This window comes from Symphalangus syndactylus, chromosome 11, assembly GCF_028878055.3.
Source record: "Symphalangus syndactylus isolate Jambi chromosome 11, NHGRI_mSymSyn1-v2.1_pri, whole genome shotgun sequence".
Taxonomy (NCBI): Eukaryota; Metazoa; Chordata; class Mammalia; order Primates; family Hylobatidae; genus Symphalangus; species Symphalangus syndactylus.
Genome location: NC_072433.2, coordinates 21,098,432 through 21,123,631, shown reverse-complemented (window position 1 = coordinate 21,123,631; position 25,200 = coordinate 21,098,432). Strand labels below are relative to the sequence as shown.

The 25,200-nt window shown below is 40.2% G+C and overlaps 1 protein-coding gene and 1 non-coding gene across 4 annotated transcripts in view; both read left to right on the top strand.

Annotated features, from left to right (window-relative positions):
* AP1G1 (adaptor related protein complex 1 subunit gamma 1) overlaps nt 1–25,200 on the top strand; it is an 80,094-nt gene that overhangs the window by 31,873 nt on the left and 23,021 nt on the right. For 2 of the 3 annotated variants that reach the window (XM_055298499.2, XM_063611591.1), the window contains exons 3-13: nt 4,355–4,479; nt 5,581–5,722; nt 7,690–7,786; nt 9,241–9,317; nt 13,358–13,453; nt 14,247–14,327; nt 14,527–14,625; nt 17,377–17,432; nt 20,002–20,115; nt 22,748–22,888; nt 25,090–25,144. In XM_055298499.2, the coding sequence (XP_055154474.1) occupies nt 4,355–4,479; nt 5,581–5,722; nt 7,690–7,786; nt 9,241–9,317; nt 13,358–13,453; nt 14,247–14,327; nt 14,527–14,625; nt 17,377–17,432; nt 20,002–20,115; nt 22,748–22,888; nt 25,090–25,144 (1,083 nt within the window). Of the gene's footprint in view, nt 1–4,354; nt 4,480–5,580; nt 5,723–7,689; nt 7,787–9,240; nt 9,318–11,058; nt 11,068–13,357; nt 13,454–14,246; nt 14,328–14,526; nt 14,626–17,376; nt 17,433–20,001; nt 20,116–22,747; nt 22,889–25,089; nt 25,145–25,200 lie in introns of all 3 variants that reach the window. The other variant, XM_055298497.2, reaches the window with a different exon arrangement.
* Nucleotides 20,420–20,505, top strand: LOC129457923 (small nucleolar RNA SNORD71). The gene has a single exon (XR_008649460.1). It is a non-coding gene; the product is annotated as a small nucleolar RNA SNORD71 (small nucleolar RNA).

The window sequence follows — 25,200 nt, the reverse complement described above, 5'->3', positions numbered from 1 at the left end:
ACTCTTTTCCTTCTGTTCTTTAACTCATGCAACAGTGTGGAGTTTTGCTTTTGGAGATTTGGAGATTGCTGCGGAAAAATGGATGCCCTCCTTTTGTGTGCGTCTCCCCCATTGTACTTTTTTCCCCCAAACCTTTATCTTTCTTTTTCAACATTTGAAAACTTTGATAACATTCTTTTTTTTCCTTTTTTTTTTTTTTTTTTTAAGACAGAGTCTCGATTTGTTGCCCTGGCTGGAGGGCAGTGGCGCGATCTCAGCTCACTGCAACCTCCTTCTCCCGCTTTCAAGTGATTCTCCTTCCTCAGCCTCCCAGGTAGCTGGGATTACAGGCTCATGCTGCCACGCTTGGCTAATTTTTTGTATTTCAGTAGAGACAGGGTTTCACCGTGTTGCGCAGGCTGGTCTAGAACTCCTGAGCTCAGGCAATCCACCCACCTCGGCCTCCCGAAGTGCTAGCATTACAGGTGTGAGCCACTGCACCCGGCCTTGATAACATTCTTAAAGATTAAACATGGTATATTCTCAGCACTATTGCTGGCCACTTAAGTATAAAGTGTGATCAGAGTTAATCCATCACTGGAGTGTATATATCAGATGCTATTTCCAGTCATATAACCTTATATTTTCCCTTAGATTTGTCACCTTCAAAAAGCAAATGCTTGTTTTTGAAGCAGTCGCTGTATAAATGGGGGAATATTGAAATAATGCTTGCCCCTTTAAATTTCAGTTTTTCTTTTTGCTGTTTAGTTTTTAGGTAAGGTGGTTTTTTTGTTGTTGTTGTTTGTTTTGTTTTTCCACCTCTTCTCTGTGCCTGTTGCACACAGGAGAGGGCAAATTTTAGGTATGTCTTAAACAAATGTCACAAAAAAACAGCTTGTATTCATCAGTCACTGGTGACTTAGTGTGACGACTATCTTAAAACTTGACCTGACTGAGCAGCCGCTGCTGCTGCCGCCATTGTCACAATGCCAGGTTCTGGTCTCAGCCACCCTCCACTGTCCAGGGCCCCTCTATCTTGGCCCTGGGACTCTAGCTCCCTGCCAGCCCCAGTCCTAGCACCATGTTGGAGAAAAGCATGGAGGCAGTGGCTGAGTTGGGCACCAAGGACCTGAAGGAGAAGGTGGAGGAGAAGGCAAGCCAGAAAGAGCGAAAGAAAGAAGTGGTGGAGGAGGAGGAGAAGAGGAAGAAGGAGATGATGAAGGGCCCGAGCTGAAGAGAGCTGCTGAAGAGGAGGATGAACCGGATCCCTAGCAGTAGAAGACAGAATGGGGCATCGGCATGACCCCCTGCCAACAGGCTGGGGATGGGAGGCCTCTCTTGGCCTGCAGGTTGGGGTGGGAGCAGACAAGTCCGGCCAGTCTTCGCCTGGCTCCTTGCTATGGGCTCTGCACCAGAGCCGCCACCCTCTTCTTTCTCCCCAGCTTTCTCATTTCTGCCTCTCCAGACACTGACCCCTCCACCCTCACTCTGCCACTGTTCCACCTCCTGACCTGCTCCATCTGAGCTCCCCAGCTGGCCCCCAGTTGCTCCTCTCTCTTTGTTTTCTTCTTGCCTCCCTCCTGCTCCCCCCACCCTCTGGTAGCCTCTCCTGCCTAACCTCTGCATCCCCTAGCCTCATGTCCTGCCTCTTCCCTATCCTGCCTGGGATCTCCCTCGGATCCCCTCCTGTCAGACAGCACCAGACTGTGGGTGGGCTGGGGTTGGGGCCAAACCCCACAGCTGCCCCCCTCCCCTCCCTTTTTGGTATAGTTTTTTGTTTGTTTGTTTGTTTTGTTTTTTTTGTTTTTTTTTGTTTTTTTTTTTGGTTAACAATTTGGCTCTTTTCCTAGGCTGGAGTGCAGTGGCGCGATCTCAGCTCACTGCAACCTCCGCCTTCAAATTTCAAACGATTCTCCTGCCTCAGCTTCCCAAGTAGCTGGGATTACAGGCGCCCACCACCACACCTGGCTAATTTTTGTATTTTTAGTAGAAACGGGGTTTCACCATGTTGGCCAGGCTGGTCTCGAACTCCTGATCTCAGGTGATCCATCCACCTTGGCCTCCCAAAGTGTTGAGATTACAGGCGTGAGCCACTGCTCCCCGCCTGCCTTTTTTTGTTTAATAAGAAATGGTCATGCAAAAAAAAAAAAGAAAAACAAAAACAAAAAAACTACACTTGACCCTAAAACCACAAAGTAGTATTAATGCCTAAGAGTGTGGCCTATTCCTAATAAAATATTTTTGGATAATTTATTTGTGTAATGCTTGGAGTTTGTCAGAAGTAATATTGAATGAGGATGATGAAAACTCTGATATCTGATTCTTGGAACATTTACTTACACTACTAAAATACTTACAGAATTATGAAATGAGAAGATTGAAAAACCAGTCTGAAAAAGAGTAGGATTTGTTTGATAATATTTTAGCTTCTGATTTTCTCACTCACCTTAGTAAATTTTCTGTTGACATTGTAAAGATGACTTTCATCAACTTCTGTTTCAGAAATTGCTTTTTAAATTTAAATTGAATCTGAAGAAGAAAGGGAAGATGTGTTACTTACATAATCTTTTCAATTTCACAAGGCATTTATGTTTTCCTTTTTGATCCTGGTTATTTTCCTTGGAGACTTCTTTGAAATGCTCGTGATAGTATAGTCATTCAGCTAACTTTAGATGTTTTTAATGCAGGTACATTGAGAGAGCAGTTTTTAAATAGCTTGAAACAACTCTGTGGAACTGTTTTACTTTCCTCAATTTCACTTTCGAATTTAGTAGATAAATTCATAATGGAAAGTAGTCTCACGTGATTTTAGCTTGCTGTATACACAGGTATCCATTTGAGCCCCTTCCCTTGGGATGTATGATTCTACAGGGGATCATGGTTTTTAAAACTCTTCTTGGTTAGTCTGTCTTGTGTACGCCCTTTGAATACTGCTGTAGAGGTAATGTTTTGGCCTTTTCCATGTTTGTCAAGATGGAGTGATAAAGTATGTCAAAGTGATTTTTAAGGTGGTTCAAGAAAGGCCAAGTAGAGGGACAAACTAATTTACAAGAACTCTTAAGCCCTAAGAAGCTATTTCTAACAATGATGTAAAGAAGAAATCATGTAAATCTTTTTAACTTAATTCCACTACTGAGTTTTCCGTTTTTTCTGTATTGGATTCTAAACCCTCGCCCTCTCCCATAGTACTTGGATCAAGCTCTGAATGTACTTGGTTCACATACTTTCCACATTATATTAAACTTAGTTATTGCCTCTCTCTTTTTAAATTAATTATACATTCCTCATGGTTAGTATGGGTTAGTGTATTTCTAATTATTGAGTCTTTTAATTCCCAAAATGGAACTATACCTTAAATACACGTTAGGTGCTCATTTAATGTAACTTGGGGATTAAAGTAGGAATTTGGTTTGTTAATCTCTTATAATACTTCTAATTTGTGTTTGTGTGAATCTGCAAAACTAATGTAAAACTGAGAGATTATTTGAATGGCAAATATCATGGGGCCTTGATGAAGTGATCTGTTCTAGAACTTGATTTCTATTAAGATATCCAAAGGTCTTAAATCTTTGCCTTCTAAAAAGATTTAGGTAGTTTGGCTGGGCGCGGTGGCTCACGCCTGTAATACCAAAACTTTGGGAGGCTGAGGTGGGCGGATCATCTGTGGTCAGGAGTTTGTGACCAGCCTGGCCAACATGTTGAAACCCTGTCTGTTCTAAAAATACAAAAAAAAAATTACCTGGGTTTGGTGGTGGGGGCTTGTAGTCCCAGTTACTCGGAAGGCTGAGGCAGGAGAATCGCTTGAACCCAGGAGGTGGAGGTTGCAGTGAGCCGGGATCGCGCCATTGCACTGTAGCCTGGGCGACAAGAGCAAAACCCCGTCTCAAAAAAAAAAAAAAAAAGAGGGAGGGGGGAGGGAGAGAGAGAGAGAGAAAAGAGAAAAGAAGAGAGCCAGGCGCAGTGGCTCATGCCTGTAATCCCAGCACTTTGGGAGGCCGAGGCAGGTGGATCGGCAGAGGTCAGGAGTTCAAGACCAGCCTGACCAACATGGTGAAACCCTGTCTCTACTAAAAATGCAAAAATTAGCCAGGCATGGTGGTGGGTGCCTGTAGTCCCAGCTACTCGGCAGGCTGAGGCAGGAGGATGGCTTCAACCTGGGAGGCAGAGGTTGCGGTGAGCCGAGATCGTGCCATTGCACTCCAGCCTGGGCAACCAGAGTGAAACTCTGTCTCAAAAAAAAAAAGAAAAGATTTAGGTAGTTTGATGAAACACATTTGTACTTTAGCCAGCTGGGGACTCTGGGTTAAAAACATTGCTTTTCTAGATTGTGGTAGCAAGTTTTTAATTTCTTTCTTTCTTTTTTCTTTTTTTGCAGTTGGAGTGCCTCAAGCTTATTGCCTCTCAAAAATTTACAGACAAACGCATTGGCTATTTAGGGGCAATGCTGCTGTTAGATGAAAGACAAGATGTCCATCTTCTCATGACCAACTGTATCAAGAAGTAAGTCTTACTTTTCTTTCTTCTAACAACTATTAAATACTTTGTTCTTTTTTGTATTTTCTTTGAGACGGAGTCTTGCTCTTTTGCTCAGGCTGGAGTGAAGTGGCGTGATCTTGGCTCACTGCATCCTCCTCCGCCGCCACCATCCTCCCCCACCGCCATCCTGGTTGAAGTGATTCTCCTGCCTCAGCCTCCTGAGTAGCTGGGATTATAGGCACCTGCCACCACGCCTGGCTAATATTTGTATTTTTAGTAGAGAGAGGGTTTCGCCCTGTTGGCCAGGCTGGTCTCAAACTCCTGACCTCAGATTATCTACCCGCCTCGGCTTCCCAAAGTACTAGGGTTACAGGCTTGAGCCACTGCGCCTGGCCTACTTTGTTCCTTTTTTTTTTTTTTCTTTTTGAGATGGAGTCTCGCTCTGTTGCCCAGGCTGGAGTGCAGTGGCGTGATCTCGGATCACGAGGTCAGGAGTTCAAGACCAGCCTGGTCAATGTGGTGAAACCCCGTTTCTACTAAAAATACAAAATACAAAAATTAACCTGATGTGGTGGTGTGCACCTGTAGTCCCAGCTACTTGAGAGGCTGAGGCAGAAGAATCACTTGAACCTGGGTAGCTACTCAGCCTCCCAAGTAGCTGGGATTATAGGCGCCTGCCACCATGCTCGGCCAGTTTTTACAGTTTTAGTGGAGATGAGGTTTCACCATGTTGGCCAGGCTGGTCTCGAACTCTTGACCTCAGGTGATCCACCTGCCTCGGCCTCCGAAAGTGCTAGGATTACAGGTGTGAACCACCCCCACCCCGCTGCCAACTTTGTTGAGTTTTCTAAAGTGTGTGTCTGATATCCAGTAGATAACATGTTTTTCAACTTCTACTGCTTTGGTACCTGGAAACATTGGCTTGTAAGCCTATAGGAGGGACTGTCAGTCTGTTTACTGTATTGATAATTTGTAATAAAGTTGGGATAAACATTTTCTGCAACAAATAATCCTATTGTTTTTGTTATTGGAGAAATCTTGAGTCATTCTGAACTAGTTTGAAATTGTGAAGCTGCTTCTTGGGGAGCACCAGGCTTGTTCCTACCTTCCTCTTTTCTTTTGCAGTGATCTTAATCATAGCACGCAATTCGTACAGGGGTTAGCACTTTGTACCCTCGGCTGCATGGGCTCCTCAGAGATGTGCAGAGATCTTGCAGGAGAGGTAGAGAAGCTCCTGAAAACCTCCAACTCTTACTTAAGAAAAAAGGTAACTTTTAATGAAGCAAATGTCTGTTTGGATTAGGGAGTATTATGGAGGTGAGCAGGCAGATTACTCATTTTTGAAAGATCTGATGATAATGTAAAGTCATTTTTTCTGTGCAGTAAATCTGTTTTACATGATGATATATTAACCTTAATTCCTCTTTTTTTAAGGAAGTGATTTATAAACAAACATATGTTACTGGATATATCCTAGGTGGCATACCAAATTCCTAAGTTATCTGATTCTAAACAGTATTAAAACAAGGTGATTATGAACAGATTTTTATGAATTTACTTTTGTCCTAATAATTAATGCCCGTATCTTTGTATTAGTGCCTTTGTGTCTCTGGAAGGGCAGTTCCATTGGGACCTAGATAATTATTAGGGAATGATGTAGAACCCACTTTCTGAATGGATTAGTAATAGAAAAGAATTATTCTTCTATCTGATTTTATTTGTTGATACAAGCATTTTATTGAGTTTTTAAAAATTGCTTGAACCCTACAACCTTTGAAAATGAAGTGTATGGAATTTAGAAGTCTAAGAAATGAACATAAACTGTGATCTGTTTGGCATTTTCTGTGCCTCTCTATTAATGGTTTGGGAAAGAGGCGTTGAAAGGGCCAAGCCATTTCCCAGGATGATATGCAGTTAATGATGGCTGCAAACAAAGTTAAATTATTTTCTTAATTTGTAAGCTGGTCTTTTTTCTTAAAGAATATGTGAGCTACTCTTGTTCAGAAAGCTCATTATCATATTAAAATGAAGCACTCCTGCAGGTTAGAAAAAAAAGGCCGGGTGCGGTGGCTCATGCCTGTAATCCCAGCACTTTGGGAGGCCAAGATGGGCGGATCACAAGGTCAGGAGATCGAGACCATCCTGGCTAACATGGTGAAGCCCCGTCTCTACTAAAAATACAAAAAAAATTAGCCGGGCGTGGTGGCGGGCGCCCGTAGTCCCTCACCTGGAGGCTGAGGCAGGAGAATGACGTGAACCCAGGAGGCAGAGCTTGCAGTGAGCCAAGATCGCGCCATTGCACTCTAGCCTGGGTGACTGAGCGAGACTCCGTCTCAAAAAAAAAAAAAAAAAAAGAAAAGAAAAAATATTTTTTTCCTCCCAAGTATAACATGGATGGAATTAGCAGAAATTATTTTTGTTAATATATCTAAACTTTTATGGTATTTGACTCAAACGTATAGTAGTTATAGTTACTTTGGGGGATATACAAAGTCAGTGTTTAAATGTACTTTTATTTTCCAGTGAACAAGCTAGTAAAACCATCTTTTCTTTAGTAGAGACTAAGTGTTTTTCAAATGATTTTCTTGATGTCAGCAGAGTCATTTGAGGGCCACATAGATACTATTAAACATAACAGTAGATTTATAGCATTTATAGTATATATCTTCCAGTTGTGTGATGTTTTTATAGCCTGTTAGTCATCTTACTCAGAGGTATGATTATCGCAGATTGAGATCGTTATCTATTTTTACTTCCTCAAAGCTCCACATAAGTTATGTTTAACTTTTTGATAAATTCATATTAACCATACATAGTCTAATGTAGAAAGTTTTTGCCTGCTTGTCTAGCAATATATGAACAAAGGGAGAGGTGAACTAGAAGATCTCTTTAATATAATAGTATAAACTGGAAATCCCCAACCAGTTAATAAATAATTTTCTCTCCTCTTAATTTTTTTAAATAGAGGCAGGTTCTTGCTGTGTTGCCCAGGCTGTTCTCAAACTCCTGGGCTCAAGTGATTCTCCTGCCTTGGGGCTCCCAAAGTGCTGGGATTATAGGAGTGGGCCATCACTGTGTCCAGCCATAAATCTAATATCTAAACTCTTCCTTCTTTATTTTTCTAGTAGATGAACTAGTTGGTGAGATTTTTGTGTTGGTGGTTTTTTTATAAGATTGGTTGCCCTGGCATAATTGAAATAAACCTTTTGTTCTTTTATTTTATTTTTTTTATAGGCAGCACTGTGTGCTGTTCATGTCATCAGGAAAGTTCCTGAACTTATGGAGATGTTTTTACCAGCAACAAAAAATTTATTGAATGAGAAGAACCATGGTAATGTAATTTGGATGTATTCATGAAGTATTGAGGGAGAAAGTGAAAGAGAAAAGGCTTAAGGCAATGTTAGTCCTGTGTCTCTCAGAACAGTGGAGTCGCCTTTCTGCTGTGCCTTAGACACTTTTCCAGGAAGGTCTGGTCTGACAAGTCTTTCCACTCACATATCCTAGTTTTATATTAGAGACTGATTCCTTCATAGTAAACTTATCTTTCATCTCTGGTCCTCTTTTACTTTATTAAAAATATTAAGTTATTAATATTTAGTATAATATACAAATGAGCCTACCCATAATTTTCATGTGTAAAATCCTTGGATTTCTTGCCTGTTTTACAATAAAAGAAAAAATTTCATTATCGTATAGTAGGAGTATACGATTTGTGCGGCTGGGCGTGGTAGCTCATGCCTGTAATCCCAGCAGTTTGGGAGGCCAAGGTGGGCAGATCACTTGAGCTCAGGACCAGCCTGGGCAACAAAGTCAGAACCCATCTCTGCAAAAAATACGAAAATTAGCTGGGTGTGGTGGCACATGCCTGTGGTCCCAGCTACTCAGGAGGCTGAAGTGGGAGGATGGCTTGTGCCTGGGAGGCAGAAGTTGCAGTGAGCCAAGATTGTACCACTGCACTCTAGCCTGGGCTACAGAGCCAGACCCTGCCAGACTCAAAAATTGTGAAAATTCTTTTGGGTTATTTCTGACAGAAGCTGGTATTAGGTACTCAGAATCTTTATATAAAACAGAGGAATTAAATGGAATGTGGCTGTTCTTTTCCCAAACATTTTATTCTTATTTGAAGTCAGTGAAATAAGTTCTGAATAAAGAAAATTCATGTGGCTTAAATGCTAAGAGGAAAAATTGTATGGTATATTTAATTTGATAAATTCAGTGCTGTGCCCAGAATGCTCAAAATATACTTGTTGAACAACTGAATTATTTGGAGCATGTATTTATTACTTAGTGAAAAGCATTGTGAGATTGTTTTTACTGACTCTCGAGCAATTAAATTTACTTTGTCATCCAAAGTTTTCTCAGAGTTTTGATGCATTTTATCTGGAAATGTAAAATCTTACTAAGATTTTTCTTCTTGAATTATCTGTTAGAACTCAGGTAATAGCTTACTGATTAAGTGTAGAACAGATCATACCTAGCTTACATTGTATGTTTTTATGGATATTCTCAGATGGAGAGACATATGTATTGGTCGTCACTTTTTAATAATTATTTTGATAACATAATTGTTGAAAACATTCCGATTTTACCAACTTGGCCAGTTTTAAATCAGGCATCTATTAAGTTCCTCCTTTGTATTCACTTCAATGCTTAGATTCTTTGGGGGATTAAAAAGCAAAAGTAGCAACTATCCTTTTGGAATTGACCTTCAGGAACTCAAAGTCCTATTCTATAAAATTGAATAATAGGCCTCATTTTTAGTTTTCCTTTGATCTTTTCTTTCAGGTGTCCTCCACACATCTGTAGTCCTCCTCACAGAAATGTGTGAGCGAAGCCCAGACATGCTTGCGCATTTCAGAAAGGTAGGTGCCATTCTGTAGGCCAAAGCCTTTCTTGATTGAAAAATGTTTTTCCTGAAAAGTACATGATTTTCTTACTTATTTATTTATTTTTTTTGAAAGCAAGCAATGAATCTGAATAAGGGATTTAACTAGCCCTGCTATGCAGTTGGGCTGGAAGCCAGATTTAGGCATATAAGTAAGAACTGGCACTAGTATTGTTTTCCCTTTCATGATAGAAGTCTCTCATTGTTGGCAGACACACCAATCTCATGTGTTTATCTGCTGTTTTCACGTTTCAGTCAGGAAACATAATCTGAGGTCAAATTAGAAATAGGAGTTTTGCGTGTGTGGTTTTTTTTTTTTTTTTTTTTTTGAGATGTAGTTTTGCTCTTTTTGCCTAGGCTGGAGTGCAATGGCCCGATCTCGGCTCACTGCAACCTCCACCTCCTGGGTTCAAGCGATTCTCCTGCCTCAGCCTCCCACGTAGCTGGGATTACAGGTGTGTGCACCACCATGCCCATCTAATTTTTGTATTTTTAGGAGAGTCGGGGTTTCACCATGTTGGCCAAGCTGGTCTTGAACTCCTGACCTCAGGTGATCAGCCTGCCTCAGCCTCCCAAAGTGCTGGGATTACAAGTGTGAACCACTGCTCCTGGCCTGTTTTTTGTTTTTTTTTTAAGACAGGAATTTCTTTTCTTTTTTTTTTTTTTTTTTTTTTTTTTTTTGAGACAGTCTTGCTCTGTTGCCTATGCTGGAGTGCAGTGGCGCGATCTCGGCTGACTGCAAGCTCTGCCTCCCAGGTTCATGCCATTCTCCTGCCTCAGCCTCCTGAGTAGCTGGGACTATAGGCGCCTTACCACCACGCCCAACTAATTGTATTTTTAGTAGAGTCAGGGTTTCACTGTGTTAGCCAGGATGGTCTCGATCTCCTGACCTCGTGATCCACCTGCCTCAGCCTCCCAAAGTGCTGGGATTACAGGCGTGAGCCACCGCGCCCGGCCCTTTTCTATTTTTTTAAGGTTAAAACTAAAAATTTTTTTATTACTCTTACCCCACTGTTCATTTTAGGCCATTGACTCCTGTGATGGAAGTCTTAGCTCTCTTAAGTACTCTCTTCTCTCTCTCTTTTTTTTTTGAGACAGAGTCCGGCTCTGTCGCCCAGGCTGGGGTGCAGTGGTGCAATCTCGGCTCACTGCAACCTCCACCTCCTGGGTTCAAGTGATTCTCCTCCCTCAGCCTCCTGAATAGCTGGGACTACAGGCGCCTGCCACCATGCCCGGCTAATTTTGTTTTGTATTTTTAGTAGAGATGGAGTTTCACCATGTTAGCCAGGCTGGTTTGAACTCTTGACCTCAGGTGATCCACCCGCCTCAGCCTCCCAAAGTGCTGGGATTACAGGCGTGAGCCACCGCGCCTGGCCTTTTTTTTTTTTTTTTTAACTAGTATTTTAAAGTGGACATTTCTGTTTCTCCACTTAATTTTAGAAGACAGTAGTAAGGAGGACTCAGAAGAAGACTGTTCTTTGGGTAGTTACATGCATTGAACTTCTTTTATAGGATGCTGGTCATTCCATAAATAGAACTCACTTTGTACTTTAGATCTAGTAAGGCTCTAACAGGAGTTCTTTTTTGGCTTTTTTTTCCCTTAGATGTTCATGTCTTGATTAAATTATTGTAATATAGTATGAGACCCGTATCTGTCCCTAATGCTTGCTTTGTATGTTTTGTTCCTGTTGTCTGTTTGGAATCCTGCTGTATGTTAGAATGAAAAGGTAAGAATTAACCCTCTTTTAGATGGTGCATGCTGGCATTAGGTCCTTAGTAGCTTTTGTGTATCCATCCACAAATGTGGCTTTTAAAATACACTAATGCTGAAGCTGTGCTTAGTACTGTGAGTTATTGTTCTAGCATTTTTGGCTAACTTCCTAGTCTAGTTTTTGTTTTGTCACTTAAACTCCTGACTCCAAAGTCAGCCTTGGATTTCAGTTGCAGCCTTTCTTGAGTTGTAAGCCTTCTTCTCTGCCTTTTCTTTATCTTTACTTGAGAAACTTTGAGCAGTTTCCCAGTGGCTTTGGTGATGGCAATTCCAGATTAGTCTGGAGCTTTGACACAAAATGCTGCTGCTTTTTGAAGTAGATATTTTAGAACCGCATATGGGTAACCTCATACTTTAAAAAGCTCCGTATGTACTGCTGAGCTTTCAGTTCAGACTTAGAGCTTTTATTTCTCCCTTACCTGTACTTAATCTTACATAGAAGTTTTGGAATATTAAAAGGATTTTGAGGTAGAGTAGTGGGCACCAACTGATTTTCATGGCTGCAGCCTTTCCCTATGTCATCTTATTTTGTCTGTCTTGTCATCAGTTTTAATAACTTGCATTTTTGTCTGAAAAATGAAACTGGGTTCCAAGAATTGTATGCTGAACATTTAGACATTTGTGCTCTGTGTCCCAGGGTAATCTTATGTGATGTGTTGGCCTTTTTGGCAGTGGATAAAACAATTTCTGAATTTAGTAGCCCAAGGAAAAATGACTTTTCCAAGAAATAACCAGATAAAAAATAACTAGGGTTATAGGTAGTACAAAAAAAAGAGACCATTGGGAAATATGCAAGATAAGCTTGGTAACTACTTGGTCTTCGTTTTATTACAAAAATACTGATTTAAAGGGGTTTTAAAAGGTATATTATTATCTCTAATATAACTTTGCCCATAGTCGACAGATTTAATGAATTTGCAGATCTCCATGGCTTAGATTTGTCTTATTTGGAGTTGTCCAAAGTAGACTTTTGTTTAGGTGACTTATAAGTTACTTAATTCCAAACTGTTATGGCTCAACTTATTTAAATTCATACATATTGTGTTTTCTTGTGTTTAGAAGTGGCCTTAATGTTTTGAATGCTTTGAGTGCACTCGTTGGATATAGCTTGGCTTTTCATTTCAATCTTGATCCCCTTTTAGGCTTGGGGAGTAGGGAAGGGACAGAGTCTAAATACAGTGAGAAAAAAATAACTGAGTTGCAGCAGAATTGTAGCTAAAATTGCCTGCAAAAGAGATGGAATGCAGTTCACTTTGCACACTGTTTAACTTAATTTTTGGTCATTAGAGTTGTTTATATAGCTAAAAATTGAGTTTTTAGTTGGAAACATAAAAAGTTCCTATTGTGGCAAACCTTTTGTTTTAATATCAAGTAATTGATCAACAGAAATGAAATGAGTGCCAAGATTTAAAACATCTTCGGCTTGGCAGTAAAATTGCCTTTACTATGTGTTAGGACTCTTAATGGATAAAGTAAAGGAAGGACAGGAAGGAAATTCCTGATTATAAGGAATGTACAGTCTCATTGAAAAGACAAGAAAACAGGCCACAAAGCCATATATAAGTAAGTCCTGAAATTTAAAAAAATTGTATCATGTGAGTTAAGAATAGGAAGAGGAAATTATTCATGGCCTTGATATCTCTTAAGATGAAAGATTTAATTTTTTCATGTGTCTTTTCCATTTGATTACCGTATTACTGTTGTCAGCTTTGGTATTCCCTGTTTGTTGGAAAAGGGTATAACTCTTCTATCTTAAGAGAAGAGATTTTTTTTCTCTATTTGAGGTTGTATGTTTTAAAGTTATAATTTTAATAAGATCACTAGTTGTATTTTGGTGTGATGACATGTTACATGCAAATGTTTGAATGGATGAAAACTGAACATGTTTTTGCCACCTAGGCAAGTCACGTTCTACAGAACTAGAAATGCGGTATGCCCCATAGGCATCTGTTTTACCTGGTTCCCATAGGCTTTCTGACCCAATATTATTTGTAATATCTTTACATATAACTCTGGCATAAAAAAGTCTGGTTTGGTTTTATCCAGATAAAATACATACTACTTCTTGAATATTGGCCTAAGTTACTCCTAAGTTTATCAAACATCTACAATACACTAGTATATTAAATCAGTAGAATTTGCTTGGACTCGGACCCTTACACTCTTTTTCTAAACCAAAGGACCTGCCTATCCATGAGACATTCTTCAATATTCACTGTTTTTTGATGCATCTTTCTTCTCTGCAGCTTGTGCCCCAATTAGTTCGTATTTTAAAGAACCTCATCATGTCCGGATATTCACCAGAACATGATGTTTCTGGTATCAGTGACCCCTTTTTGCAGGTGAGGTTGAAAGAACGTTTTAAATAAATGTTATATGAATTTAATATCTTTTAAGTAGACAATTTCCTTCCTCTTAAGTTTGTGTTGAGTAGAAATTTGGTAGTTAATTGATTAATTATATTAATGAATAGTGACACAATTCTATATTAGATTAAGAGGATACAATTACAAGTTTTTTTTTTTGTTTGTTTTTTTGAGACAAGGTCTTGCTCTGTCACTTAGGCTGGAGTGCAGTGGCACAATCTTGCCTCGCTGCAGCCTCGACCTCCCAGGGTCAAGTGATCCTCCCAAGTAGCTGGGATTTCAGGTGCACACCACCATGCCCGGCTCATTTTGTATATTTTGTAGAGACAGGGCTTTACCATGTTGCCCAGGCTGGTCTCAAACTCCTGGACTCAAGCAGCCCGCCCACCTCTGCCTCTCAGAGTACTGGGATTACAGGCAAGAGCCACTGTGCCCCACTTCAAATTACAGTTTTAACAGTCAAAATCATTTATTATTTGAATTTTTTAATATAGCTCTGCAGGCGCGGTAGTATCTGGTAGTATCCTTTAGCTGTGGATTACTGAAGTGTGGGTTGTCTTATAATAACTTTATTAGATGTAGAAGCATATATAGCCTCTCTAAAGAAAATGTTTTCAATTCTTCTGTTTGATATTTGACGATTTCTAATATGAATAAATGTTTCCAAATGAATTTCTAAGACTTCATTTAGTTATTTGAATTTCATACCAAGTGAGACTTCTTTGTGTGAGACATAATTTGTTGACACCTCTCATATTTTGCACGTTAGGTACGAATTTTGCGGTTATTAAGAATTTTAGGACGAAATGATGATGATTCAAGTGAAGCTATGAATGATATATTAGCACAGGTGAGTAGATCAAACTTATATTAAATATATATTTATTTTACTTTCGCTGGGAGTAGAATGATTATGGTTATATGGAGCAGTTTTTATTTGTGTTTCCCTATTCATAGCTGTAATCACAAAATGCCTCTTGTTACCTGTGAATATTTTTTGGGAGCATTGTTTTTATCACTTATGTACTGCCCTCAATATGTCTTTTCAGGTTGCCACTAATACTGAGACTAGTAAAAATGTAGGAAATGCTATTCTTTATGAAACGGTTTTGACTATCATGGATATTAAGTCAGAGAGTGGATTGCGAGTAAGTCTTTTTGAATCTTTTCTTCCCCACCTAAATGTTTCACTTAGAATGGTTGACTTGGACTTCAGTACTTCAGAATTGTATTCCATTTGGAACTCGACTTTAAGAAAGAATGATGCAAAATGTGGAATGCTGGATTTTTGGTATCTGAAATATTCTTTCCCATGACGGCTTAACATTGATTATAATAAACTTTGGGAGATCTCAGGTGTAGCAATATAGTAAATATATTTGTCTTATCATTGGTGACGTTAACCTTGATCATTTAGTTGAGATGATGTCTGCTGGGTCTTTTCACTGTAAAGTCATTATTTTTTCTTTTGTAATTAAAAATATTTTGGCAGCTATTTTGAGACTACGTAAACATCCTATCCTCAGACTTTTACCTATCAGTTTTAGTATCCACCAGAGGATCTTGCCCACAACAATTATTAAGATGTATTCTAATGACAACTTTCCATTTCCCTCATTTTTTTCTCATTAATTGGAATTCTTCTATAAAGAGGAGTTATCCTTTCTCCTTCATGAATTTGTTCATTCTATCATTTATTAATATTAGAACTGTTAGCCCATAGCCTTGTAAAAAGCAAATTTACCAGAGTATAATATTTGTGTACAGTTCTTTTTGTCTGTACCATTACAGTATCTAGTTAGATAACCAAAGTAACTTAGGTTAAGTTCTTTTCCTCTCCCCACCTTTCAAACAGAATGGTAACATACCATATATATTGTTCTGCACCACACTTTGTTCACCTAACATTATCTCGGAGCCACTTCCAAATTCATGCATAGAGATAAGTCTTGTTCTTGTATTCTTAATTGTGATAAAATATATATAACATAAAATTTACCATTTTAAGCATTTTTAAGTGAACAGTTCAGTTAGTACACTCATCTTGTTGTGTAACCAGTACTATAGTTTATCTCCAGAACTTTTTTGTGTTCTTAAAGTCTTTATCCATTAAACAATAACTCTCCTTGCTGTAACTACCTCTAGTCCCTGGCAACCACCATTCTACTTTCTGTCTGTGAATTTAACTACTCTCAGTTACCTCTGAAGAGATGTAAGAAAAAATCCCAAAATGTGTTTTCTACTTTTTACTCTCTACTCTCACACAGTCATTCAACACTTCACTTCTTTTTTGTTTTGTTTTAGTAACAAGTCTCTCTCTGTTGCTCAGGCTGATCTTGAACTCCTGGCCTCAAGCAATCCTCCCACCTCAGCCTCCCGAGTAATGTGAGCCGTCATGTCCAGCTCCAACATTTCACTTCTGACACCATATGTGTTGGGGCTATTTCCCTATACATCAAGCAGTTTTCTGGTGGATACCAGCTGGGTATCCTCTAATTGAATTCAATTCTGACACTGTTTCCCTGGAGATAAGGTGTCACATCCCACAGTTTGAGGGCTCAGTCCCACAAGACTGACCACCCCGCCCCAACTTCAGATGCCACTCCCAAGCTCAGGTTGTGACCTGTGCTTCTGACCAACCAGCTGTAAGTCAGGGTTCCCACAACCCCCTCCTCAGGTTTGGTTAGCTCGCTAGAGTGGCTCACAGAACTCAGGGAAACACTTTACATATGCTTGCTGGTTTGTTATAAAGGATATAGATGAACAGCCAGATGGAAGAGATGCACAGGGCAAGGCATGTGGGAAGGGGTTGGAAGCTTCCATACCCTCTCCAGATGTGCCGCCCTCCAGGAAGCTCCACATGTTCAGCTATCTGGAAGCTCTTCTGAACCCTCTCCATTTGGGATTTTTGGAGGCCTCATTACACAGACATGATTGATTAAATCATCGGTGATCAGCTTAACCTTCAGGATCTCTCCCCTCCCCAAGGTTGGGGGATAGGACTGAAAGTTCCAATCCTCTAATATCATGGTTGTTACCCTGGCAACCAATCTCCATTCTGAGGCTATCTTAGAAGCCCATATCATTAGAACTAAAGATGCTGTCACACAGGAAATTCCAAGGGATTTAGGAGTTGTATGCCAGGAAACGGGCAAAAACCAAATATGTATTTCACCATATCACAGTACCTCATGTAAGTGGAATCGTACAGTTTTTATCCTTTTGAAAAGCAGATTATCTTATTTTATTTAACATAATGTCTTAAAGGTTGAACCATGTGTCAGAATGCATTCTGTCTTAATGGCTGCGTGACATTCCATTGCATGGATGTGCCATAGTATAATTAGCAAATTTGCTATTAACGGAGTTTTAGGGTATCTCCTATCATTTGCAGTTATCAGTAGTGCCACAGTAGACTTTTGTCTATATGTACAGTTGTTTGTCAGATCAATTCCTAAAAGTGAAATGGATAAAACAGAGAATATATATTCATTTTAAATATGGTTATTGCCAGATTTCCCTCTAAAGAGGCTGTACTAATATTATTCTTCCACTGACAAAACACTGTCAAAGCATTAAAACAACCTTCCAGTAGAATATGATTTTAAGAGTTTGCCTTTAGATTTTTTCCTTTTTTTTTTTTTTTTTGAGATGGAGTCTTGCTCTGTTGCTCTGACTGGAATACAGTGGTACCATCTTGGCTCACTGACCTTGTGATCCACTGACCTTGGCCTCCCAAAGTTGTGTGATTACAGGCATGAGCCACCGTGCCCGGCCCTTTTTTTTTTTTTTGCTAGCAGTCTGTGAAGCTCCAGAGGCCACGAAGTGATCCTTTAAACTCAGGAAACAATATAAAACTTCAATTTTCCTAAATTTCGATTTATGCTGTTTCTCTTAAGGTCCTAGCCATAAATATCCTGGGTCGTTTCTTATTGAACAATGACAAGAATATTAGGTAAGTCAACTGAACTATGTCTTTTATCTTGGATATTATAAGCCCATTATTTTAAGAGCGATTTTGCTCAAGATCATACATGTATTAAGTCACATATCTAGAACTTTTAGCTCAGAATTTTTATGCTTTTCTGGTCTTAAAACTACTGTTTTGTGAAGAACTTGAGGATTTATCTCATGGCATATATTCCTATTTGTTCTGTAAATCAAGAGTCAGCAAAATTTTTCTGTAAAGGGTCAGATGGTAAATATTTTAGGCTTTGTGGGCCATGGAGTCTTTGGTAAACTACTCACCTCTGCCCCTTAGCATGAAATTAGCCATAGACAGTATGTAAATGATGAGTGTGTCTGTGTTCAATAAAATTGATTTACATCAAACTTGGGAACTAGTATGAAAAAATATTTTGATGTACAAAAACAGCAGAGAGCTGGGTTTTACAGGTGGGCTGTAGTTTGTTGACCCTTGCTCTAAATTAAGAAATATGTAACATTTCAGGTAGCAAATCTGGAATGTCTTTGTGAACTCTAGTTTTTTCGGTAAATGAATTGATCAGTATATCTTTTATTTTGTTATTTTCCTGTATGTAGTGAATATTCCTGCTTACCTGTTTTTCTAATCAGGAGAAATTTTTCTTATATTAAACATGAAAAGATGTGGAAGCTAGGCGTAGTGGCTCACCCCTGTAATGCCAACACTTTGGGAGGCAGAGATGGGTGGATCATGAGCCCAGGAGTTCGAGACCAGCCTGGGCAACATGACAAAACTCCATCTCTACAGAAAAATACAGAAATGAGCCAGGTGGCTTGGTGATGTGCACCTGTAGTCCCAGCTACTCGGGAGGCTGAGGTGGGAGGATCACCTGAACCCAGGAGGTTGAAGCTGCAGTGAGCTGTGATCACGCCACTGCATTCCAGTCTAGGTGACAGAGTGAGGCCCTGTTTCTTTTTTTTTTTTTTTTTTTTTTTTTTTGAGACGGAGTTTCGCTCTTGTTGCCCAGGCTTGAGTGCAGTGGCACAGTCTTGGCTCCCCGCAACCCTCGCCTCCCAAGTTCAAGCGATTCTCTTGCCTCAGCCTCCTGAGTAGCTGGGTTTACAGGTGAACGCCACCACACCCAGCTAATTTTTTTGTATTTTTAATAGAGATGGGGTTTCACCATGTTGTCTGGGCTGGTCTTTAACTCCTAACCTCAGGTAATCCGCCCGCCTTGTCCTCCTGAAGTGCTGGGATTACAGGCATGAGCCACTGCACCTGGCCGAGACCCCGTTTCAAAAAAAAAAAGATGTGGAAATAATTATTGTGGCGCCCTGAATTATCTTCTCCTTCTAAAGAACACTTGGATTGCCAGGCGTGGTGGCTCACACCTGTAATCCAGCACTTTGGCAGGCTAAGGTGGGAGGAATGCTTGAGCCCGAGTTCGAGACCAGCCTGGGCAACATAGTCAGGGACCCTATCTCTTTTAAAAAATAAATACATAAATAAAATTTTAAAACACTAACATACTAAGTTAAATACTTGGATTTTAAACTCAAATTTTTATAGAGGCAGTTTTGGTACCGGTATCAAATAAAAGCAGAGAAAACTCAAATGTTAAAATTAAAATTGCATTTTGGGGCAAAGGCAGCCTTAGAAGACATATTGTATGCTCTTTTTGTTTTACTATTTGGAACACTTTAAAAGAATTGAGTCCGTCACTTCTATTTATTTTATATTTTATATTTAATTATTTTTTTTTTTTTTGAGACGGAGTCTCGCTCTGTTGCCTAGGCTGGAGTGCAGTGGCATGATCTCCGCTCACTGCAAGCTCCACCTCCCGAGAGCCATTCTCCTGCCTCAGCCTCCTGAGTAGCTGGGACTACAGGTGCCTGCCACCACGCCCAGCTAGTTTTTTGTATTTTTAGTAGAGATGGGGTTTCACCGTGGTAGCCAGGGTAGTGTCAATCTCCTGACCTCTTGATCCGCCCGCCTTGGCCTCCCAAAGTGCTGGGATTACAGGCATGAGCCACCACGCCCAGTCCCAATTTTATTTTTTTGAGACAGAGTCTCGCTCTGTCCCCCAGGCTGGAGTGCAGTGGCATGATCTCGGCCCACTGCAACCTCAGCCTCCCAGGTTCCAGCAATTCTCATGCCTCAGCCCCTTGACTAGCTAGGACTACAGGCACCTGACACCCATGTGCCCAGCTACTTTTTATATTTTTAGTAGAGATAGGATTTCACCATGTTGGCCAGGCTGGTCTTGAACTACTGACCTCAGGTATCCACCTGCCTTGGCCTCCCATAGTGCTGGGATTACAGGTGTGAGCCACCATTCCCGGCCTACTTTTAGAAGTTTAAATGGACTTGACCATGAATGCAAATCTAAAATCCAAAGTGTCTCCGGGTTGCCACTGTTTTAGATTATGGTATTGCTTATACCTTTGAAATGTTACTTTTGTGTTCACTAACTTTCTTTTAAATAAAAATGTATGCTTTCTCTTATCCATTAGATGTCTTTCTTTTTATTATTTAAACAGAGAAAAACTATCCTGAATTTTACATTTTAACTCTGTTATTTTGCAACTGTTTCATCCAGATATGTGGCTCTGACATCTTTGTTGAAGACTGTACAGACAGATCATAATGCAGTACAGAGGCACAGAAGCACAATTGTGGACTGTCTTAAAGATTTGGATGTCTCAATAAAACGGTAACAAACTGAGAGCCTTTCTCAATCTAGTGTTTTTGGTAAATTGAGTGACAAACAGATTATTAATAGTTCTGTGCCCCTGCCATGTGATACTTTGTAATAGTTTTCAGAGCAAGAGTGTTGACATTTATGTATTTAGTCGTTGTGTTCACAGATGGACTGTGCTCAGTAGGGAGAAGTTTAGGTTGTTAAGGAGGCCAATAAGAATACTTAAGTGCACACTGAAGTTGTCCTTGGCTCTTTGATAAATACAACAGGCACAGATAAGCTAGGCAAAAGTTTACCTAACGGAGGTACTGTGCTTTGTGTGTTGGAGGATGAAAGTACGGAGTGATCCATCGGCTAAGTGTCTTATCACAATGCTGACACTCAAATTGCTGACAGCACACGTTTTTCACAGTACTTACGCCCCAGGATCCTGAAGGCAGCATATTACTTAGAACAGAGTGTCCTGAAATGACTGTTAGGCAGCAGATAGCGCTCTCAAAAAGCATAAATCTCTTCCCTCAGTGGAGTAATTCTACTGGATCTCTTCTTAGAACTCTAGATGTTTGTAGAATATGTAGAACCTAGCTAAAGTTGGCCTCTGAACTTTTGGTTGTATGTTCGAATCTAGAACAAAGTATATTTAAAGTGATCTCTGAAACCATTCAGTTAACAAACATTTATTGATGCTGAGTTCCTTTGATTTGCACAGAACAGGTACAAATAAAAGGTGCTAAGTGCTTGAGCAATCTAAAGATAAGACCTAAACTTAATAACACCAACTTTTATATAGTGCTTTGCAAAAGATTTTGTAAGTACCCTCTCAGTGCGTTCTCAGAGCAAGCCAATGAGAGAGCCTAAGCAACTACTTCTATCGCTAATTAACAGATTAGTTAAAATTTGGTTCCTTTGGGATCAAATGACTTAACCTAAACCTTAATCCTTGTAAGGGGCAGTCCTGGGAATAGATATTAGCCTTCTGACTCTTTTTGTGTTCTTTCTCTCTAGCTCATTACTGGGCTGTGAATTTCAAAAGAAGTGAAACCTGTGTCTCTTTGACAGGATATATAACACTAAGAGCTTAGACTCTGGAGCCAGACTGCCTCATTTCATTTTCTGACTCTGCCTTTAATAGACCGGGTCAAATTACTTAAACTTTTAGTGCCTCAATTGCGTCATAAGTAAAATGCAGATAGAAGGGCAACCACTTCATAGGGTTATGCAGGATAAATTGAATTAATATATGTAAATTACATAAGCACCCTATAAAAGTTATTATATCTAAGGATTGAATTTTTGCTTACTTATATGTTAGCTAAGATGAAAGTATCTCCTACTTGTTAAATTTTTTTTTTTTTTTGAGATGGAGTCTTGTGTCACTCAGGCTGGAGTGTGGTGGCGGGATCTCGGCTCACTGCAACTTCCGTCTCCTGAGTTCAAGCGATTCTCCTGTCTCAGCCTCTAAAGTACCTGGGATTACAGGCGCCTGCCACCACACCCGGCTAATTTTTATATTTTTAGTAGAGACAGGGTTTTGCCATATTGGCTAGGTTGGTCTCGAACTCCTGACCTCAGGTGATGTGCCCGCCTTGTCCTCCGAAAGTGCTGGGATTACAGGCGTGAGCCACTGCACCCAGCCTAAACTGTTACTTTTGAAAGTCAGTGTACATACAGTGTTTGATATTATTGACCAAGTATGGAAAGATGTATATAGCAACCTTACAGCTTTTACATGTTAAACATTCCTATTTTTAACTTCATTGCCAACTTTGTATAGGCAGTTACAGAAACTCTTATTTGTCCTCATAGCACACGCCTTTTTTTTTTTCCTTCTCATGGCCCTCATTTTCCCTTTGTTTTTTTTTTTTTTTTTTTTTTTTGAGACAGAGTCTCGCTCTGTTGCCAAGGCTGGAGTGCCTCGCCTCACTGCAATCTCTGTCTCCTGGGTTCAAGCAATTCTCCTACCTCGGCCTCCCTAGTAGCTGGGACTACAGGCGCCCACCACCATGCCCGGCTAATTTTTGTATTTTTAGTACAGAAGTGCTTTCACCATGTTGGCCATCCTGGTCTCAAACTCCTGACCTCAGGTGATTCGCCCACCTTGGCCTCCCAAAGTGGTGAGAAAACAGGTGTGAGCCACCACGCTCGGCCTTGAATTTGTTTTTAATTTGAATTTTCTGCACACCTTTTGACATAAACTATATTACATCATCTTTGGACAGAGTGGGGTGTAATAAAAGTAGAATATGGTGACTTAACATGTCACATTTTTAAGGAATGAGGCAGATAGGTATTATTATTGGGTAATACATTTGTTGCCCCTCCTTTTGAGACTGTTAGGTATTCTAACTTCCACCTTTGTAGAACAGCCTGTTGAACCCAAGCCGCATGTTTGGACATTAGTGGTATATCTCATAGGGACTTTTGAAGAAGAATATTGCATGAAGATTCAAAATATCAAAACTAACTTTGATTACATAAGAATACATCTCTTTGGTTATTTTGTGTGCAAAGATTGGGATCACAAGATCATGCAAGGACATTAGCACATCTGGCAGTACTTGGTGTTCACACAGTACATACCTGGGTCTTTGTTTCATTTCCACTATAAATTTCATAACTGTTTTTAATTTTTTCCTTTTGCAAGGCGTGCAATGGAATTGAGTTTTGCCCTGGTAAATGGGAATAATATCCGAGGCATGATGAAAGAATTACTTTATTTTCTGGATTCGTGTGAGCCAGAATTTAAAGCTGACTGTGCATCTGGAATCTTTCTTGCTGCAGAAAAGTAAGATTTAATTTTTACCTTTACTGGTAGAGTCTGCTTGGAACTTTTGGAAGTGTCTTTAAAACATGGGGAGGGTGCTGGGCGCGGTGGCACACGCCTGCAGTCTCAGCAGTTTGGGAGGCCAAGGCAGGCGGATCATGAAGTCAGGAGCCTGGCCAACATAGTGAAACTCTGTCTCCACTAAAAATACAAAAATTTGTTGGGCCTGGTGGCACGCGCCTGTAGTCCCAGCTACTTGGCAGGCTGAGGCAGGAGAATCACTTGAACCTGGGAGGTGGAGGTTGCAGTGAGCCGAGATTATGCCACTGCACTCCAGCCTAGGTGACAAAGCAAGACTCTGTCTCAAAAACAAAACAAAAAAAAAATGGAGAAACTACTGTAAATATGTTTAAAACACATAGCATTTATTTCAAGCTCTCAATTATAAATTAGCTTGGAGAAGGCTATTATAGCCAGAATTTAAATATGCTGAGACCCAAAAAATTTCACACTTTAATGAAATCTTCTCCTTTATCTGTTCTTTAACCTCTCATCTATGATGCTGGTTTTTTTTGTTTTGGGTTTTTTTGAGACAGGCTCTCACTTTGTCACCTAGGCTGGAGTGCAGTGGCACAATCTTGGCTCACTGCAACCTTGACCTCCCAGGTTCAGGGGATCCTCCTGCCTCAGCCCCCCAAGTAGCTGGGACCATAGGCTTACGCCACCACACCCTGCTAATTTCTGTTTTTTTTTTTTTTTTTTTTTTTTGGTATAGGTGGGGTTTTGCTATGTTGTCCAGGCTGGTCTCAAACTCCTGGACTCAAGCGATTCACCTGCCTCAGCCTCCCAAAGTGCTAGGATTACAGGCATCAGCCACCACACCTGGCCTATGATGCTGTTTTAATAAAGGGAATAGAAAAGTTACAACATCTGAATTGCAGCTCTATGCAGAATTTTGAGGAAGTACCTTATGATTTTAGTAGTACAGCTATTCTTTCTCTTCTTTCCACTCTGAATTTAAGGAAACAAGTTTTTAGTCCTAATATTGTTGTCTTGGTCTGAAAACAGTCCCTTTTCTTCTTTCTTCTTTATCCTCTCCTGCCCTGACTAAATGATTCATTTTCTCTGAAACTGAAAACAAATCTCATTTCTCAGCTTAGCAACTCTTACTGCAATCTTATGGGAAACATCTGAGTTTGACTACGTACCCTCTTTTTTTTTTTTTCTTTAATTTTAGAAACGGAGTCTTGCTCTGTCACCCAGGCTGGAGGAAGGTGGCCCAGTCATAGCTTACTGCAGCCTGGACTTCTGGGCTTAAGCCATCCTTCTGCCTCAGCCTCCTGAGTAGCTGGGACTATAGGTGCAAATCATCATGTGCCACTAATTTTTTAAGTTTTATTTTGTAGAGATGGGGTCTTGCTATGTTGCCCAGGTTTGTGTGGAACTCCTGGCCTCAAGCACTCCTTCCTCCTTGGCCTCCCAAAGTACTGGGATTATAGGCATGAGCCACTGAAGTCAGTAGACTGTATATCTTTGTATCTTTGAAATGGCATTTGCTGCTAGATTTGAAGTTGAAATGTTTCCAGATATGTTCACTTATCCAGGGAACCTAGAAAAGACTGTAGGACAGGATTTTCTTTTCTTTTTTCTTTTCTTTTCTTTTCTTTTCTTTTCTTTTCTTTTCTTTTCTTTTCTTTTCTTTTCTTTTCTATTCTTTTCTTTTCTTTTCTTTTCTTTTCCTTTTCCTTTCCCTTCTCTTCCCTCCCTCCCTCCCTCCCTCCCTCCCTCCCTCCCTCCTTCCTTCCTTCCTTCCTTCCTTCCTTCCTTCCTTCCTTTTCTTTTTCTTTTCTTTCTTTTCTCTCTCTCTTTCTTTCCTTCCTTCTTTCCTTCTTCTTTCTTTTCTTTCTTCTCTTTCTTCTCTTTCTCACTGTAGCCTCAACCTCCCAGGCTCAGGCAATCCTCCCACCTCAATCTCCCAGAGTAGCTGAACTACTGGCACCCACCACCACACCCAGCTAATTTTTGTATTTTTTGGTGAGACGGAGTTTCACTATGTTGCCCAGGCTGGTCTCGAACTCCTGAGCTCAGGCGATCTCCCACCTCGGCCTCCCAAAATGCTGGGATCACAGGTGTGAGTCACCCTGCTTGGGCAGGATTTTCTAGTCACTGAAAACAGTATATTTTACTGGTTCCAAGTGTCCCTTTCCATTGTTTTTTTTCAGGTATGCACCTTCCAAACGATGGCATATAGACACAATTATGCGTGTTTTGACAACGGTAAGTAGCTTTTTTCAGACAGCATATACGAAGTGCTGGGATATACTGATGTTATC